Raw genomic sequence first — 21412 nt, 5'->3', positions numbered from 1 at the left:
AAGTGCAAGAATCACTTTCACCTCTGCCTGTGGCCACTGTTAATCTTTTAGTCTGTGAATTCCCCCCAAGCTAACAGTTTTGCGACCCACCTAACATTGCCTCGATAGCATCAGCAAATATTCTTGCACCTTACTATTTAAATGTATACCATCCTATATATGCCAGGGGCAAAGGTTGATGACGTTGTAGGGCAGATATCATCCTTTAAGGGCACAAAGAGTGATATTGTTGTACAAGTTGGCACTAACGATATCAAGAGTAGGAGACCGGCAGAATTACTTAACAAGTACATGTCACTGTTCAAAAAAAGCCATGAATTAAGGTGGAATTTTAATGTGTCTGCAATTCTGGCCAGACACGACAGGAGGGAGTATATGATGAGAGCCTTATCAATCAATTCGGCCCTGGAGAGATTGTGCAAGGCTCAAGGGGTAGAATTTTTTTCAGCCCGGTCTGTGCTTGTTAACAGGAGGGACTGCTTCTATAGGGATGGGATACACTTAAATAGAAAGGGTTCAAGAATATTTGCTGATGCTATTGAGGCAGAGTTTGGGGGTCAGAAAAGTGCTAGCTTGGGGGGATACAAGGACTAATAGATTAACAGTAGCTGCTGGCATAGGTAAAAGTGATTCTTGCACTACTTCTATTGAAATGCAATTGAGCAGCAGCCTGGAAAGCAAGGCAATGGGAATTTCCAGGACTGCTGGGAGTCACAGTGGAACAAGTAAATACATGGGCTGTGTTAGGGTAACTAAGAGTAGAAACAGGTGCATGTATGCTTGCATGTACACCAATGCTAGGAGTACAGTTAATAAATTCGATGAGCTCGAAGTGCTAGTCAAGACCTCAAAGACAGATATTGTTGAGATATCAGAGACACAGACATAAGAAGTGCAGAACTGGAATTTGAGGAGTACAATGTGTACAGAAAAGATAGACAGGACAGGAAGGGAGGAGGGGTTATGCTATTAGTTAAGAAACACATAAAATCTAAGGAAGTTCATCCAATTGATGTTGGTGGACAATGCGATGTTGAGTCTGTTTGGTGTGACCCAAAGGAAAAATGGGAAAGGAAAAATTAGAGTAGGTGTGTGTAATAAGTCTAATGAATCTAATGAGCTTGATTTTGATTTGGTAGTTGTTGGCGCATCGGCTTCTGTGGCCATATTGCACCTCTCAAGGTTTTTGCAGTACTTTGATCCAAGCCCGAGGCGGGAATCGAACCCGCGACCTTTGGGTTGCCGGGCAGGTACTTTACCCACTCGGCTAGCCGGGTCGGCTGAATCTAATGAGCAGTTGTGCAGAGAAATAGAGTGGGCCAGTAAATTAGAGTGTCTTATAATGAGGGATTTTAATTTCCCGGATATTGACTGGAATTTGTGGGTTGGTCACTCACACACTAACAAGGCTTTTGTCGATTTATTGGATGATTGTTTTCTACAGCAGCATGTTCGGGAGGCAATTAAGGGAGTAATACTCTTGATCTGATTATCAGTAATGATTCTTCATGCATCAAGAATCTGCAGATAAAGGAGCCACTAGGTCGCAGTGATCACAGTGTGCTGAAGTGAGATTTACTCAAAGAGGTAACTACCATCAAGTGTAAAGGGAAGGGTTTTTGCTTTTGTAAAGGTGACTACTGTGGTCTGAGACAGTATTTAAATTCTATACGGTGGAACCAACTGATGATGTTACCAACAGGAAATTCAAAATGGGAAGCATTCAAAGAATTAATCTTGGAAGCTACTAGGCTTTTCATACAAAGAAATACTGGCCAAGATTTAGGCCTAAATAGATGTCAGATGAACTAATTAGACATGTGACAGAGAAGAAGAATGCATGGGATACATATAAATTAATACATATAAATAGGTGGAACAGGACCAGGGTATGTCTGCCAGGGGCAAAGGTTGATGACATTGTAGAGCGGATATCATCTTTTAAGGGCACAAAAGGTGATATAGTTGTACACGTTGGCACTAATGATATTAGGAATAGGAGACCGGCAGAATTACTTAACAAGTACAGGTCACTGTTGAACAAAAGCCGAGAATTAGGGTTGAATTTGAAAGTGTCTGCAATTCTGCAGAGACACGATAGAAGGGAGTATATGATGAGAGGCTTGTCGATCAATTAGGCTCTGGAAAGATTGTGCAAGGCTCAAGGGGTAGAATTTTTTTCAGCCTGGAATGTACTTGTTAACAGGAGAGATTGCTTCTACAGGGATGGGATACACTTAAATAGAAAGGGTGCAAGAATATTTGCTGATGCTATTGAGGCAGTGTTAGGTGGGTCGGAAAACTGCTAGCTTGGGGGGATACAAGGACTAATAGTTTAACAGTAGCCGTAGGCAGAGGTGAAGGTGATTCTTGCACAAATTCTATTAGAATAAGTAGCGACCTGGAGCGTGGGGTGTTGGGGGTTTCAGGGACGGATGGCAGTCATCCTGAAATAGGTGGGTATATGGGATGTGTTAGGGTAACTAAGAATAGGAGTAGGAGCATGTATGCTTGCATGTATACCAATGCTAGAAGTATAGTAAATAAATTTGATGAATTTGAAGTGTTGGTCAAGACATCAAAGGCGGATATTGTGGATAGCTGTTGTTGTTGTTTATGGGATTTTAAGTGCAATGGCTACTTAGGCCATATTGCACTTAGAAAAGTGGTTCATACTGCCTGTTTGGTTCATGTAGAAGCAATTAGAAACGGCTATATAGTCCTATTCGTTTTAGGAAGGAGAAGAATTCTACGATGTTTGATTTTTCGCCTATGATATGGCTAAGTGACAAAGGTACCTTTAATCTTGCTAGAGAACTGAATGACACTAGTCGAGCATTATGATACAGAGTACATTCTAGAAGTATGTGTTTGACTGTAAGTGGTGTATGACAATGATTACACTGAGGAGGGTCATTCCCTGACAGGAGGAACAAATGAGTTAAATGAGTATGACCGAATGAGTAGGATTACTTCTTCTTGACTGTTTGCAATAAGGCTAGAAGCCCATAATTTTGGTACAGGTTTAATTTGAAAAAGTTTATTATGAATTTGTGCTTGCCATTGTAGAGTCCATCGACCTTTACATATACCTCGGATCTTCGTTTTATAATCTGTGAACGATACTAAGGAATTTGTTGGGGCTGCTCTCGATGGATGTTTGGCAGCATCATCCGCAATTTCATTTCCTGCTATTCCAGTATGGCCAGGTATCCAGCAGAAAATAACCTTTTGTTGGCGCTCTCGCAGTCGTGTAACTACTGCACTCTGTTGGGAGAGATAGAGAAATGATAGTATCAGGGAGTACTACTGGACTTCGATCTCAGACTTCGATCCATCTGTATAAATTTTAGCGAAGTCAGGATAACGTTGAGTATGCGCTATGTGGAGCTGTTGGATGTTAATATCTGATAGAGAGTGTTTACCCCACTGGTAAAAATAATTGTTGCAAGATGGCATGATGACAGACCATGGAGGATCAGGATCTATAGGATCTTGTAAGATTTTATTGAAGTGTATATCCCAATCTTCTGCTAGCTGTTTTAGCCTAATACCAGCAGGCCAAACTGTCTGTGGTTTGTTTCTATAGAAGGTCATAAACTGTGGATTGTAGAGTATTGGCCAATTAGGATGGGTCATCTAGCTTTGGATCTCGGTTGCATAATTCAGCAGCAGCATCTTTCTCCTGATATTTAGGGGAGGTTCATGATCTTCAACATACAAACTTTGCACTGGAGATGTTCTGAACGCTCCTAGTGCTGTTCTGAGAGTTGGGATAGCAGAGACGTGTTGGGATAGCAGAGAGATATACGGAATGCTGAATTGGAATTTGCGGAGTACAATGTGTACAGAAAGGATAGAAAGGGAGGAGGTGTTATGCTGTTAATTAAGAAAAACAAAATCAAAAGAAGTGCATCCAGTTGATATAGATGAACAGTGCAATGTTGAGTCAGTTTGGTGTGACATAAGCACTGCTAAAGCAAAAATAAGAGTAGGAGTGTGTTAAAGGCCTAATGACTCGAATGAGAACAATGAACAACTGTACAGAGAAATAGAGTGGGCTAGTAAATCGAAATGTCTTATAATGGGGGATTTTAACTTCCCAGATATTGACTGGAACTTGTGGGTTGGTCACTCACACACTAGTCAGACTTTTGTGGATTTATTGGATGATTGTTTTCTGCAGCAGCATGTTCGAGAGGCAACCAGAGAAAGTAATACTCTTAATCTGGTTATTAGCAGTGATCATTCGTGTATTAAAAATTTGCAGATAAAGGAATCACTAGGTGGCAGTGATCACAGTGTACTGATGTGGGATTTACTTAAAGATTTAATTACCATCAGGGGTAAAGGAAAGGGTTTTTGCTTCCGTAAAGGTGAGTACAGTGGTCTCCGACAGTTTTTAAATTCTGTACAGTGGGATCAACTGACGATGTTACCAACAGTAAATTCTAAGTGTGAAGCATTCAAGGAATTAATCGTGGAAGCTACTAAAAATTTCATACCTATTAAGAAATATTGTTCAAGGTTTAGGCCTAAATGTTATCTAATGAACTAATGAGACTCGTAATAGAGAAGAAAAATGCATGGGATGCATATAAATTATCAAGCGACTCAAAAGCCTATGGCAGATATAAGCTAGTCTGTAATCAGGTGACAAAGGAGGTTAGGCAGGCGAAGGCAGATTATGAGAAATCCTTGGCAAAAGATGCTAAGAAAAACAGCAAGGATTTCTTTACTTATATAAACGCTAAAAGGAAGGGGATGAATCTGATTGGGCCACTTGACATCGAATTGTTCGACTGTTGATGATCCTGCCCAGATAGGAAACAAACTGAATGAGTATTTTGCATCTACATTCACATATGAGGAATTATTAAGGTTTGAAAATGGCAGAAGGTTATCAAATTGTAGCAGGATACTTAATGATTTTGTAATAACTGAAAGCAAAGTGGGGGAGAAATTGTTGAAGTTAAACATAAGAAAAGCGCCTGGGGTGGATGGGATCTATCCAGTTATATTAAATGAGGCGGCAAAGCAACTAAGCAAACCCTTAGCCATAATTATGGGGGCATCCTTGGAATCAGGAGAGGTTCCCACGTATTGGAGATGTGCAAATGTATCCCCAATTCACAAAAGGGGATCGAAGGGTGACATGAGTAATTACAGACCATTTAGTTTAACTTCTGTTCCGGGTAAAATAATGGAGTCATTGGTTAAAGATGCATTGCAGGATCATCTAGACAAGACTGCAGCAATAATTCAGACACAGCATGGGTTTGTTAAGGGAAAGTCTTGTCTGACAAATTTGATAGGATATTATGATGTGGTTACAAAGGAACTGGAGGCAAAAAATAATTTTGATATCATATATTTGGATTTCAGGAAAGCTTTTGACACTGTTGCGCATGGAAGACTATTGTACAAATTGGAGCAGAATGGTATTAAGGGTAAGTTGCTACAATGGATAAAAGGATGGTTAAGTGGGAGAAGACAGAGGGTGGTAATCAATGGGTGCTGCTCTTCTTGGACTAATGTTATTAGTGGAGTCCCACAGGGTTCGGTGTTAGGTCCACTGTTATTTTGTATATTTATCAATGATATTGATGAAGGTATATCAGGCTTAATGTCGAAGTTTGCAGATGATACAAAGGTTGGCAGGGTTGTTAATGACAGTAATGGCAGTGTGCTACTGCAACAGGATCTAGATAATTTGGGCAGATGGGCTAAGAAGTGGCAACTGAAGTTTAACCTTGACAAATGCAAAGTACTGCATATGGGTAGACGTAACCCCAGAGAAACGTACTAACTGTGTGGTACTACATTTAAGGTGGTAGAAAATGAAAAAGACCTGGTAGTAATTGTGCAGTCAGATATGAAGTTTTCTGAGCAATGCTGACAGGCTGGCAGGGCAGGTCATGGGGTTTTGTCAATGATATATAGGAATTTTGCTAGCAGGGAAAAGGAGGTGATTATCCCTCTGTATAATGCAATGTTCAGTCCATGCCTTGAGTACTGCGTACAGGTCTGGAGGATGTAGATTTACTTGAGCGTGTACAGAGAAGGGCAACAAGATTGGTGAGGGAAATGAAGGGATCCTCTTACCAAGAGAGGCTTAAGTTCTGCAAATTGCAGTGGCTGGAGACTAGGCACCTGCGCGGTAATCTGATTGAGGTGTACAAGGCCTTGAATGGGTTGAGCACGCTGAATTCTGATGGGATCCTTCCACTTGTTCAGATTACGAACCTAAGGGGGTATAAATTCAAATTAAGAAAAGACAGATGTAGATTAGATGTGCGGAAATTTGCCTTTAGCCAGCGGGTGGTTAATTGCTGGAACAAACTTCCATCTGTCGTTGTGGAAGTTGATAGGTTGAATAAATGTAAGGAGGAACTGGACAAGCATTTGGAGGGAATGGTGTGATTTTTTTTTTTTTTTTCGGCTGATGCTGCATAAGCTCATACACCTGATTTCTTGCATCAAATGCCACTACGGCTACTACTACTACATGTGACACAGAAGCCTATGATAGATATAAGCTGGTCTGTAACCAAAGGAGGTTAGGCAGGAGGCAAAGGCAGATTATGAGAACTTTTTGGCAAAGGATGCAAAGAAAAACAGCAAAGAGTTCTTTACTTATGTAAATTCTAGAAGGAAGGGGATGAATCAGATTGGTCCATTTGATATCGATGGTTCAACTGTTGATAAGGAAGTAAGCAAACCCTTAGCCATAATTATGAGAGCTTCCTTGGACTCAGGGGAGGTACCCATAGACTGGAAATGTGCAAATGTGACCCCAATTCACAAAGGAGGATCAAAGGCTGACACAAGTAACTATAGACCTGTGAGCTTAACTTCTGTTCCAGGAAAATTAATGGAGGCACTGGTTAAAGAAGCACTGCAGGATCATTTAGACAAGACTTCAGTTATAGCTCAGACACAGCATGGTTTTGTTAAGGGGAAGTCTTGCCTGACCAACTTGATTGGATACTATGATGCAGTCACAAAAGAACTGGATGCAGGGAATAACTTTGATATTATATACTTGGATCTTAGAAAGGCTTTTGATACTGTTGTACATGGAAGACTGCTACACAAATTGGAGCAGTGTGACATTGGAGGCAAATTGCTGCTATGGATAAAGGGGTGGTTGAGTGGGAGAAGACAGAGAGTGGTAATCAATGGACACTGCTCATCGTGGACTAATGTTATTAGTGGAGTCCCTCAGGGCTCAGTGTTGGGTCCATTATTGTTTTCTGTATTTATAAATGATATTGATGATGGTATATCAAGCTTAATGTCCAAGTTTGCAGATGATACAAAGGTTGGCAGGGTTGTCAAGGACACTACTGACACTACACTGCTGCAACAGGATCTGGAAAGGTTGAGCAGATGGGCTGAGAGGTGGCAAATGAAGTTTAACATTGACAAATGTAAAGTACTACACATGGGAAACAGCAACCCCAGGGCAACGTATCAACTCTGTGGTACTACACTGACAGTGGTAGAGAATGAAAGGGACTTGGGGGTGATTGTGCAGGCAGATATGAAGTTCTCTGAGCAGTGCAGACGGGCTGCAAGAGTAGCTCATGGAGTATTGTCAATGATATACAGGAATTTTTCCAGCAGGGATAAGGAGGTGATTATTCCATTGTATAAGGCAATGGTCAGGCCACACCTAGAGTACTGTATACAGGTCTGGAGGCCTCATTTCAAGAAGGATGTAGAGCTGCTGGAACGAGTACAGAGAAGGGCAACAAGATTAGTGAATGGAACAAAGGGGTGCTCTTACGAGGAAAGGCTTAAGTTTTGCAAATTACAGTGTCTGGAGACTAGGCACCAGCGAGGTGATCTGATAGAGGTGTATAAAGCCTTGAATGGTTTAAGCATGCTCAATGCTGATGGGATTCTTCCTCTAGCTCAGAAAAATCACCTGAGAGGGCATAAATTCAAATTGAGGAAAGACAGATGTAGGATAGACGTGCGGAAATTTGCCTTTAGCCAGCGGGTGGTTGGTTGGTGGAACAGACTGCCATCCCTTGTGGTGGAGGTTGATAGCCTAAATAAGTTTAAGGCTCAGCTGGACAGGTATTTTGAACGAACAGAGGGGTGAAGTGGAAGTGGGTTTTTTTTTTTTTTTTTTTTGGCTGATGCTGCATAAGCTTGCTTTCTTGCATCAAATGCCTCTACTAATGCTAATGCTAATGCTAATAATCCTGCTGAGGTAGCTAATAAAACTAAATGAATATTTTGCATCAATATTCACGGATGAGGAGTTATTCAGGGACGGGAATGCCAGAGGTGTATTCAACACTGGCAGTAAGCTAGATAATCTTGTAATAACTGAAAGTAAAGTGGAGGAGAAATTGTTGAAGATAAACACAAGAAACACCTGGGGTGGATGGAATCTATCGTGTTATATTAAAGGAGGTGTCAAAGGAAGTAAGCAAACCATTAGCCATAATTATGAGAGCTTCCCTGGACTCAGTGTAACAAAAAATTCCGAAGTGTAACTTCTGCCAACAACTCATTTAAAATATTGTCTTAAAAAATTGCAGTAGGATGCTCCTCTTAACCAGGCAAAACAATAGGCCTAATTAAATTGCTGGCAATTATTTTTGCTCATATATTCATGGTGAAATGTTGCTAGTGTCTTGAATAAACAATGGCATGGGGATTTTTTTCAGCCCATCAATGAGCATTGCAAAAATTGACCACAAGATCCCTAGTAAATCCAGTTTCATCAGTAAACAATACAACAGATAGGAAATGCTGATCACGAGCACACATCTGCAGAAATCAAGTACAAAAATCTTTTGTTGTGGGAAATCAGCTTGAGTTAAGTCCTTGTACTGTATGATGATGATATGGATAAAGTTATTGTTCCAACAAAATTCTCCACACAGTCATATGTCCCACATTCTCTGCTGTTGCTATCCTTCAGGTGCTGTCGCCATAATTTTCTTCAATGTGATTGAGGATCTGTTCTTCCAAATCAACGGTTGGGGGTGCTGATGTGTCTATCACCATCTGAAACTCATTTTCTAAATGAACTAGCTTCCACAAGGCATTCATATATTCTTTGAAGGGTCTTATTTGGCACATGATGATTAGAGCAATTTTCTGCATACAGATGTCTTGCCCTACACTGCATCTAGCAAGTCCATACATGAGATGCACGTCTGATATCTCCCCATTTGAATAAGACACTTATATTATAGCAAATGCACAGTATCAAAATGTTAATAATAAGCACCAAATGTAGTGCCCTGATCAGGAGAACTAACTGAAATCACTCAAACAACACTATGGGATCTTGTTTACATAGCTACAACAAGGTCCTCTATGAGGGATATTGAGCATTGTTTGGAAACAGTTCAATACAGCCAGCTATGCTAACTCAGTTTGTGGAAAGAATTACTGGAACACAAAAATGGCTGTAACTTGGAAACAAGGCAAACTCAGACCCATGTTTATATATAAACTGTTTGCCTTGTTTTTAGGTCCTAAATCCATCTATGAAGTTGGTCCCACATGTTATGATCCATGGTGTATACACCCTATATTACCATATGGTGCAAGGAAGCCTGAGGCTTATGCTGCACAAGCCAAAAAAAAAAAAAAAAAATCCCGAGTTATTGTGTGTGTGTGTGTGAGAGAGAGAGAGAGAGATTGATTGATTGATTGTCAGAATTAGAAAGGAAACACCAAGAAAGAGAAGAAAGATGATATCCAGCTCAGGACCCTGGGTGTGCCAAGCCCAGTGTCCTGAGCTTGGCACAGAACACTGGGAACACTTGGCACAAAACACCTGTCCTGAGCAAGCCCTGGGTGTGAAAGTTTCAAATCACTGTAAATGCCTAGAGGTAATCACTATATTTCTAAAGCATATATAGTTCAATGTGATCAGTATATCATTCAGAGTTCATATTAGACTATTATGAAATGCATTTCTTAATAGTCTAATAGGTAAGGCATTATGTTGCAAATGATGCCTTATTTATGCCACCAGGAAGGGCACTATTACAAGAATCCAAATGGATTTATTTTATTGGCAGCAGTAGCAATAAAATAAATAAATAAAATAATGGATAACTAAAATATTACTGTATTTAAATTAAACACAGTAATATTAACTAAATAAATCTAAATACTAGATATTAAATAGACTTTAATTAAGTTAAATATAAAACTACTGACCAAATATTTAGCAACCTCTACAGTTCTGTACAAGGAAAATAATTTATCAAAATTACAGAAAATTATAACTTTTGCAAAAAATTGAGCACCACTTGAACATAATAAACAGTTCCCATGCTATTTTAAGTGAATTTTGCAAAATAAATGAATAGTTTTAATAGTTGAATTTTGGTCACCATCTTCAGTAACTGGAAACAATTTTTCGTTGTTATTTGTTTCACAGACAAAGGTACACAGAGTTGAAACAAATAACTTACCTTTAATGTTCAGACTAAGTTTTCTTTTTTTTTTTCTCCAATATAAACCAGTTCACCTAAAGCATAAAACTGTCCTTCTTTCCAACAGACCTGGTTTAGTTTGGTTGATTGGGAATTTCTTGGCACAGTTTACTGCTCTAGTTAGAATGTGCCAAATTCTTTATTCTGTGTGTTGTCCATATAAATGTGTGTTTAAATGGATTATCTGCATGTTGTGCAGGCTGAAAAATTGCATATAAACTCATATAGAAAAACTCATTTCCTCCACCTAAGATGAAGATGAATAGAAAGGATTTTAAAATTTTAAGAAATTTGAACCCAAACTTCCTAAATGAATGAAAAGTGGTGAAATACACATGCTAAAAGAATGTCAAAAAAAAAAAAAAAGGGAAAAAAAAGAGGGATCAAGCTCGTCAGATAAAGAGTAAGTAATAAGTGTACAAACCTATACACAAGTGTCCCTTCACAACCATGTCCAAGAACATCTTTGGGATTAAACAAAATCTTACACACTCTGATGCAGCCTTCAGATGATTCTGAAAAAGAAAAACTAATGCTAAACATATCTTTAAATATTAATACAGGTGTCATTAATATTATAAAAATGCTACAGTCCCATACTGCTGTAAAAATAACAAATATAAAGGGTAGCTAAGAATAGGAACAGTTGCATGTATACTTGCGAGTACCCCAATGTAATTGAGGTGTTGGTCAAAACATCAAAGGCAGATATTGTTGGCATATCAGAAACGTGGTCACACAGATTTATATCTGTGTGACACTACGTTTCAGGGATGCAGAACTGGAATTTGGGGAGTGCAATGTGTACAGAAAAGATAGACAGAATAGGAAGGGAGGAGAGGTTATGCTATAAGTTAAGAAACATAAAATCCAAGGAAGCGCAGCCAGTTGACATCACTGGACAGTGCAGTTTCGAGTCAGTTTGGTGTGAATTCAGAACTGGGATATCAAAATTGAGAGGAGTGTTTTATAGGCTTAATGACTCTGATGAATACAATAAAAACCTATACAGGGAAATAGAGTGGGCCAGTAAATCAGAGAGTCTTATAATGGGTGATTTTAATTTCCCAGATATTGACTGGAATTTCTGGGTTGGTCACTCGAACGATAGCAAGGCGTTTGTGGATTTATTGGATGATTGTTTTCTACATCAGCATGTTCGAGAGGCAACTAGAGGTAGTAATACTCTTGATCTGATTATCAGTAGTGATTCTTCATGAGTTAAGAATCTGCAGATAAAGGAACCTCTAGGTGGCAGTGATCACAGTGTGCTGAAGTAGGTTTTACTCAAAGAGGTAACTACCATCAGGGGAAAAGGGAAGGGTTTTTGCTTTCGTAAAGGCGACTACGGAGGTCTGAGACAGTATTTAAATTCTATACAATGAGACCAACTGATGATGCTACCAACAGCAAATTCAAAATGGGAGGCATTCAAGGAATTAATCTTGGAAGCTACTAGGCTTTACATACCAACTAAGGTATGTTGGTATGTAAAGGACGGAGTGGGTGCGAGAGTACATGTAAACAGGCAAAGTTTTTACGGCTCCAGCAAATAGGGACATTTTTGTTTTTTTATTACTTAAATTGGCATATTAATTTATTTTTTAGAGTTACTTTATATTTCTAGTAACAATACTTTAGTTTAAATTGAATTTAGATAGAGATTTTGTAGGTTATTACTTAGTATCGGTAAAGGTATCAGATCCACGTGTGGACAGGTTTTGCAGCTGCCGCGAACGAAAAGTTTTTAATTATAACCCCAGGGGCTCACATCTGGTGAGTATGGGCTTGGCACACCCAGGGTCCTGAGCTGGATATCATCATTCTTCTTTTTCTTGGTGATTCCCTTCTACTTCTCTCTCTCTCTGGGTAATTCAAAAAAAAATTTTTTTGGCTGGTGCAGCATAAATCTCAGTCTTCCTTGCACCATACCATACGGCTAATATTAATAATAATAATAATACTTAGCTGCTTTATTGACTTAATTGTTAGATTAAATTATTTTCTATAAGTAGCTTATAGACCTAGTCAAGCTCTGTGGTTTATTTTGAATTTAGATAGTGCGATTTGGAAAGTAAATAATACCTCCTGTCCATAGATTAACCAATCATAACTTGCCACCGTTCTTATATGATAAAACGTGTGCTAGCGTAAGGTTTAACGGAAAACTAGATACAGAGGAAGAGTATAGTAGTATCAATTAATCAGTAAAATTTATAATCTTATTAAATTTCATTGTCAATTGATTTGTACTTTTTTTAACTAAATAAATATAGCGACCTACTTATTACAAACGTAACATCATAAATTACTACATATAAGTTTACAAGGTATAAGAAAGTTATATAACGTAACTCGGAGATAATATTCAATACCGAAATACATATATATATATATATATATATATATATAGTGTTATAACTGCATTGGGATATAGGTTTAGGGTTATATTTTGTATTGGAATTTTATTAAACTTGAATAGAAATCATGACTCAGACCAGAGCAGCAAAGCAAAAGAATCAAACTAGTGGAAGTGCTGTGGCTCAGGGGAGAACTGAGAGGGGCAGATGTCCTCTGAATCACAGTCTATTGAAATGCACTGCTTGTTTGATGTTTGTGGAGCAATCAGCAACGGGACATGATATTGCCAAGGGTAATGTCTGTGTGTGTGTGTGTGTGTGTGTGTGTGTGTGTGTGTGTGTGTGTGTGTGTGTGTGTGTGTGTGTGTGTGTGTGTGTGTGTGCAATGTAAGGAGTGAGAAGAAATCAGGCGCCAACTCGGCATTGTTATGGGCTTATATGAGAGTTTTAAGGAGAGGGTGGATGCTCTCGAAGGATTTAAATTGAGGGCCCCATCAAGCTCTCAGCTGCCCACATCAACACCAGAGCTAGCATTTGAACATCACGAAACACAGCGACAACCCCTAAGGCAGAAAGCGCTGGACCCAAAGGAACTAGTTGTTGTTGTAGGTGACTCTATTGTCAGGGAAACGGGGAACATACTGTGCAAAAAGGATAGATGGAACAGGAACAGGGTATGTCTGCCAAGGGCAAAGGTTGATGATGATGCTGTAGGGCAGATATCATCCGTTAAGGGCACAAAGGGTGATATTGTTGTACATGTTAGCACTAATGATATTAACAGTAGGAGACCGGCAGAATTACCTAACAAGTATAAGACAATGCTGAAAAAAAGCTGTGAGTTAGGGTTGAATTTGAAAGAATAACTTTGATATCATATATTTGGATCTTAGAAAAGCCTTTGATACTGTATCACATGGAAGACTGCTACACAAATTGGAGCAGTGTGGCATTGGAGGAAAATTGCTGGTTGAGTGGGGGAAGACAGTGAGTGGTGATCAATAGACACTGCTCTTCGTGGACTAATGTTATTAGTGGAGTCCCTCAGGGTTTAGTGTTGGGTCCATTGTTGTTTTCTGAATTTATAAATAATATTGATGATGGTATATCAGGCTTAATGTGCAAACTTGCAGATGATACGGAGGTTGGCAGGGCTATTAATGACACTAATGACAGTGTACTGCTGCAACAGGATCTAGAAAAGTTGCTCAGATGGAATGAGAGGTGGCAAATGAAGGTTAATATTGACAAATGCAAAACAACAGTTGGAAAGTAGTAATCACAGAGTAACATATCAACTCTGTGGTATTACACTAACAGTGGTAGAGAACGAAAAGGACCTGAAGGTAATTGTGCAGGCAGATATGAAGTTTTCTGAGCAGTGCAGATGGTCTGCAAGAGTAGCTCATGGTGTCTTGTCAATGATATACAGGAATTTTTCTAGCAGGGATAAAGATGTGATTATCCCCTTGTATAAGGCAATGGTCAGACCACATCTTGAGTACCGTATACAGGTCTGGAGGCCTCATTTTAAGAAGGATGTAGAGCTGTTTTAGAAGGGCAACAAGATTAATGAATGGAACAAAGGGTTGCTCTTACGAAGAAAGGCTTAAATTTTGAAAATTACAGTGTCTGGAGACTAGGCACCTGCGAGGTAATCTGGTTGAGGTCTATAAAGCCTTGAATGGTTTGAGCATGCTCAATGCTGATGGGATTCTTCCTCTTGCTCAGAATAATCGCCTGAGAGGGCATAAATTCAAATTGAGGAAAGACAGTTGTAGGATAGATGTGTGGAAGTTTGCCTTTAGCCAGCAGGTGGTTGATTGCTGGAACAAACTTCCATCTGCCTTTGTAGAAGTTGATAGCTTAAATAGATTCAAGGCAGAACTTGACAAATATTTGGAGCGAGTGGATGGGTGAAATAAGGTTTTTTTTTTGGCTCATGCTATATATAAGCTTGCTTTCTTGTATCATCTGCTTTTGCCAATGCTAATGCTAATGCTGAGAAATATTTTTCAAGGTTTAGGCGTAAATGGATGTCAGATGAAGTAATGAGACATGTGGCCAAGAAGAAAAATGCATGGATATACATATAAATTAATGGGTGACATGGAAGCCTATGATAGATATGTGGGTCTGTAACAAAGTCACAAAGGAGGTTAGGCAGGCAAAGGCAGATTATGAGAAATCTTTGGCAAAGGATTCAACGAAAAACAGCAAAGAGTTCTTTACGTATGTAAACTCTAGAAGGAAGAGGATGAATCAGATTGGTCCACTGGATATCGATGTTTCAACTGTTGATGATCCTGCTCAGGTGGCTAAAAAACTAAATGAGTATTTTGCATCTACATTCCAAACTGAAGAGTTATTCAGGGAGGGGAATGCCAGAGGTGAACTAAACTCTGCAGTGAGCTAGATGATTGTGTAATAACTGAGAGGAAATTGGAGGAGAAATTGTTGAAGATAAACACAAGAAAGGTACCTGGGGTGGATGGGATCTATCCAGTTATATTAAAGGAGGCAACAAAGGAAGTACGCAAACCCCTAGCCATAATCATGAGAGCTTCCTTGGACTCAGGGGAGGTACCCATAGACTGGAGATGTGCAAATGTGACCCCAACTCACAAAGGAGGATCAAAGGCTGACACAAGTAATTATAGACCTGTGAGTTTAACTTCTGTTCCAGGAAAATTAATGGAGGCACTGGTTAAAGAAGCACTGCAGGATCATCTAGACAAGACTTCATTTATAGCTCAGATACAGCATATGTTTGTTAAGGGGAAGTCTTGTCTGACCAATCTGATTGTTTACTATGATGTGGTCACAAAGCAACTGGATACTTGGGATAATTTTGATAGCATATATTTGGATCTTAGAAAGGCTTTTGATACTGTTGCACAAGGAAGACTGCTGCACAAATTGGAGCAGTGTGGCACTGGAAGCAAATAGCTCCTATGGATAAAGGGATGATTAAGTGGGAGAAGACAGAGAGTGGTAATCAATGGACACTGCTCATCATGGACTAATGTTATTAGTGGAGTCCCTCAGGGTTCAGTGTTGGATCCATTGTTGTTTTCTGTATTTATAAATGATAGTGATGATGGTATATCAAGCTTAATGTCCACGTTTGCAGACAATACGAAGGTTGGCAGGATTGTTAAGGACACTAATGACAATATGCTGCTGCAACAGGATCTAGAAAAGTTGAGCAGATGGGCTGAGAGGTGGCAAATGAAGTTTAACATTGACAAATGCAAAGTACTACATATGGGAAGCAGTAATCTCAGAGTGACGTATCAACTCTGTGGTACTACACCGACAGTGGTAGAGAACGAAAAGGACCTGGGGTAATTGCACTGGCAGATATGAAGTTATTTGAGCAGTGCAGACGGTCTGCAAGAATAGCTCATAGTGTTTTGTTAAGAATAGCTCATAATGATATACAGGAATTTTTCTAGCAGGGATAAGGAGGTGATTATCCCCTTGTATAAGGCAATGGTCAGGCCACACGTTGAGTAGTGTATACAGGTCTGGAGGCCTCATTTTAAGAAGTACGTAGAGCTGTTGGAACGAGTACAGAGAAGGGCAACAAGATGAGTGAATGGAACAAAGTGTTGCTCTTACGAAGAAAGGCTTAAATTTTGTAAATTACAGTGTCTGGAGACTAGGCACCTGCGAGGTGATCTGATTGAGGTGTATAAAGCCTTGATTGGTTTGAGCATGCTCAATGCTCATGGGATTCTTCCTCTTGCCCAGAATAATTGCCTGAGAGGGCATAAATTCAAATTGAGGAAAGAAGGTTTTAGGAAAGATGTGCGGAAGTTTGCCTTTAGCCAGCAGGTAATTGATTGCTAGAACAAACTTCCGTCTGTCTTTATAGAAGTTGATAGTTTAAACAGATAAGGCAGAACTTGACAAACATTTGGAGCGATTGGATGGGTGATAAAGGGTTTTTTTTTCTTTTTTTTTGGCTGATGCTGTATAAGCTTGCTTTCTTGCATTACGTGCCTTTGCTAATTCTAATGGTAACATTCTTAACTGCTCAAGGTCGAAAAAACCCAATTCTTGGATTTGACAAGAATGAAAAGGGCGACTTAGCTTTTATGAACACCCGCATTGCATTTGATTAGTGGCCAGTTTATGACCTTGTCCTTTCGGGGACGGGGCTATATATAGTGTAATAGTGCATTGGTGTTCTGCTTGTTGTATGACTCTATTTACAGATTGTCTCGTATTCACTGAACCATAAATTTATTTTCAGACTTCTAGGAACTTTGTATGCATTTTGGGACTTCTAAAATTTTGTCAACGGGACATCTAAGAACTTTGCATGCATATCACTTTACTGTCATTTTAAATAAAATCAGTTAGAAATGAACCCTTCCTTCGGAAACATGTCTATTAACAAAAGGAAGTGTCTCTTGATTTGCAAAAAAGTCGAAATTATTTGCTAGTTAGAATGTGGTGCAAAAAATGTTGAAGCATGTAAAAAGTTTTTGTCCTCTTCAACAGTAATGACATTGTGGAAGAATAAACATATTTACATATTGGCACTGGAAAATAACATAACCGATAAAAAAAAAAAAAAAAAATTTAATTGCGAGGTTACAAATGTCGATGCAGCACTGCTTCAATGGTTCACTACACAAAGAAGTGCCGGATTTGCAATAGATGTCAGAACTTGGAGAAAATATGGATGCAACAATTTTGTGTGTAACAAAGGTTGGCTGGATAAATTTAAAAACAGAATACAAGCATATTAATACATATAATATGTAGGTATATACTAATACTGTATTATTTTTTTTCTTCTAATATTTCTTTTGTTTTTTGAATCTATATTTTTATTATTATTGAGAATTTAAAAAAATAGGAGGCAGAGTTAACTCATCTCTGATACAGTGAGTAACAGTTATAATGAGGAAATTCTGTCAGTCCCTTGATGCTCATTATAACCAAGTTCAACTGTATTTCTGCAATGAAATTTCCAAGTATTATGAAGCAAAACACAAAAAAACACTTCACTTGCGAAGGTATAGTAAATGAAAATGAAATAAGCTCAATTTAACTTTTTTCTTACCTTCTGAAGACTGTTGTGTTATTAAGTGTCCTCTTGATCCTTGAGAGAATATTTGATAATTCCGAGCCTGAAAGACATAGTTGGGTTCCTTTAATTACAATATACAATAGAAGAAAAATGGGATGTCTTAATTCACTGTTTTATTGGATTATCTGAAACTTAAATGAACACCTTACTATTACTATTGTCATTACCATAAATCTGACTTTCATTTTAATTCTAAAACCAAAAATAGCTCATCAGGGGAAAATGACCATGGAAAAATTTTATCTTCCCAAGTAACTAATATTATGACAAAATGGTTTTCAAAAAAGCCCTCTTTCATATGAATCCAAAAATAAAAATAACTTTGAAAGTAATCCTTAAATCAAATAATTTTTAGTGCCACTGAACAGCTGATGAAGCAACCTAAAGGCAATCTAAAGGAAATACTTTCAAAATGTTTATATGAACTGAAAGCCACTATTCTATGAAATTCTATAAAGGGATTATGAAGTCCTATTTCAGAGTTAGTTTTAACCATCATTTAGGTTGTTGTTTGTTTGTTATTTGGTTTTTAGGAGCATTAGCAACTAAGGCCATATTGCTCTGGGAATATGCGGTGGTCATTCCCTGACCTTTCCGCATCCTCCGTATTTGGTGGTGACGGGCTCGAACCCCGGTCTAATCAAGAAGCGTGTGCTACGCACTGCTGCTCCTTCCCACTTGGCTACGGTTATTTGGTTATTTGGTTTTTAGGAGCATTAGCAACTAAGGCCATATTGCTCTGGGGATATGCGGTGGTCATTCCCTGACCTTTCCGCATCCTCCGTATTTGGTGGTGACGGGCTCGAACCCCGGTCTAATCAAGAAGCGTGTGTTACGCACTGCTGCTCCTTCCCACCTGGCTACGGAAGCATCCATCATACATAGGTAGTTTGGTATTAGTATTAATAGTAACTGTACAACTAAGGCCATATTGCTCTGGGGATATGCGGTGGTCATTCCCTGACCTTTCCGCATCCTCCGTATTTGGTGGTGACGGGCTCGAACCCCGGTCTAATCAAGAAGCGTGTGTTACGCACTGCTGCTCCTTCCCACCTGGCTACGGAAGCATCCATCATACATAGGTAGTTTGGTATTAGTATTAATAGTAACTGTACAGCGCAAAGAAGCCAGAGGCTTTTGCTACACAACTTGCCAAAAAAAAAAGCATAATACCCTACATTACCCTATGTGTTTTCCAATTCTCATAGATGTTGATATGGCAGGCTATTGAATTTCTTCATACTGTCCATTTATCCACAGAGGCAACTTATTCCAATGATTAGCAACTCACTAGCTAGACAAAAACTTCCTCCAATCCAGTCTAAAGGTGTGTCTATAAAGTTTTAGGACTACATGATAGAAAATTAAAATCTGAAGTAAAAAAATTTATTACCATTCAATCTTCAAAGTCAAACTCAGTATACCTCTTTGCAGTCAGATGCTTCTGGATAGCTCTGTGGAACTGATCTTTTGGAACTCTGTTTAGCTCCCTCATCATGCTGATTTGGTTCTCTGAAATGATGTCAAAATGGTGCCCCTTCAGGTGGGATTTCAATTTGGGGAACAGAAAATAATCGGCAGGTGTCAATTCTGGCAAAATGTGGGATGGTGAAGCACGGTAACGCTCTTTTGTGAGAGAAACTGCTTTACAATGGTCACGATGTGTGAAAGTGCATTGTTGTGAAATAAGAACCACTCACCTGACTCAAGTATGTCTGGCCAAATATGCCAAATTCTTTTCAACAGTTTGTCTATCACTCCTCTGTAAAATTCAGAGTTAACTGTCTATCCTTACGGTACAAATTCTTTGTGCACAACTCCTCGCCAATAATAAAAAAATCACCAATATTGGTTTGGTTCAAGACTTTTGAAACTGGAGTTACAAAATACAAAAGGCCTTGGCAAATTTTCTTCAATCCATGCAGCTGATTGTCTTTTTGTTTCAAATTCCTCCACAAAGCACCAGGATTCATCACCAGTTATAATTTTTTCAAAAAAGTATCGATCACTGTCTGCCATCTCAATGAAATCTCGACATACAGCAACTCATTTCTCATTCTGTTCCGCAGTAAAATCTTCAACAACAATCGAACACACAATATCCATGCTGGTCTGCTATCATTTGGAGGGACAAGCAACGAACTTCAATTAACAGCTACTAAACTTTTTCTACGATCAAGTCTCATATGGACCTGTTTCTTCAGTGACTCAAACTCTTCTAGTAATGCACCAAGTTTTAATTTGAGATCAGTACACTCCTTTTATAAGATGTAAAGAAAATAATTGTCAGCTAAGCTTGGTTTATCTACTAGACTGACCTTTGAATACATGCCACAGGCTATACAATTGATGAACTTATGACACACTGGAAATGCCCACAGGTAAGGCATTTTCATCTGGGTTCCTATCTCCTTGGACTTTTTATTGAAAGAGGATCTCATAACAACTGTTATTTAAGTAAAATCTGAACTTAAGAAAAATTAGAAAATTTATTACAATATATTACAGAATTGAAATTAACAAATTATTACAGAAATTAAACTGTTAACAAAACTTTATCCACTAATGAATTTAAAATTAAGCTACTGAAGTTACTGAAAAGAAATTAACTTTGCAGAAATATTTTACAAAAGTTAAGGATTAAATTTCCAAAATATTGTAGAAATTAATTTCCAAAAATTACCATAATAAAATATACAAAATTACTGAAATACGATTTACAAATTACAGAAATTAAATTTAAACAAATTTTGTCTACCAGACAGCTAATTTTAATCCTGTCCAAGTTAGCATTAGCATTGGCACATGATGCAAGAAAGCCAGCTTATATAGGATCAGCCCAAAAAAAAAAAAAAAAACACACCCTTCTCATTTCACCCATCCATTCACTCTAAATGGTTGTCTAGTTCTACCTTGAATCTATTTAAGCTATCAACTTCGACGACAGACGGATGTTTGTTCCAGCAATCAACCATACGCTGGCTAAAGGAAAAACTTCAGCATATCTATACTACAACTGTCTTTCCTCAATTTGAATTTATGCCCTCTCAGGCAATTATTCTGAGCAAGAGGAAGAATCCCATCAGCACTGAGCATGCTCAAACCATTCAAGGCTTTGTACACCTCAATCAGATCACCTCGCAGGTGCCTAGTCTCCAGACACTGTAATCTGCAAAACTTAAGCCTTTCTTCGTAAGAGCAAGCAAGCAACCCCTTGTTCCATTCACTAATCTTGTTGCCCTTCTCTGTACTCATTCCAACAACTCTACATCCTTCTTAAAATGAGGTCTACAGACCTGTATATACAGTACTCAAGGTGTGGCCTGACCATTGCCTTATACAAGAGGATAATCACCTCCTTATCCCTACTAGATAATTCCTGTATATCAGTTAAGTCAAGTTAAGTATAACTGATAAGTATATCAGTTATACTTAACTTAACTTAACTGATAACTGATAAGTATATC

The 21412-nt window shown here is 38.6% G+C and overlaps 1 protein-coding gene across 1 annotated transcript in view; it reads right to left on the bottom strand.

Annotated features, from left to right (window-relative positions):
• LOC150082409 (serine/threonine-protein kinase/endoribonuclease IRE1-like) overlaps positions 1 to 21412 on the bottom strand; it is a 402966-nt gene that overhangs the window by 178525 nt on the left and 203029 nt on the right. The window contains exons 13-14 of the mRNA XM_090380512.1: positions 17919 to 17985; positions 10903 to 10993 (exon numbers count right to left, since the gene is read on the bottom strand). Of these exons, the coding sequence (XP_090236638.1) occupies positions 10903 to 10993; positions 17919 to 17985 (158 nt within the window). The remainder of the gene's footprint in view (positions 1 to 10902; positions 10994 to 17918; positions 17986 to 21412) is intronic.

This window comes from Mastigoproctus giganteus, chromosome 8 (assembly GCF_048544385.1).
Source record: "Mastigoproctus giganteus isolate SK-2022 chromosome 8, ASM4854438v1, whole genome shotgun sequence".
NCBI classification, from domain to species: Eukaryota; Metazoa; Arthropoda; class Arachnida; order Uropygi; family Thelyphonidae; genus Mastigoproctus; species Mastigoproctus giganteus.
Note: the sequence above shows the minus strand (reverse complement) of the source record. Positions and strands in the feature narration are given on the sequence as shown.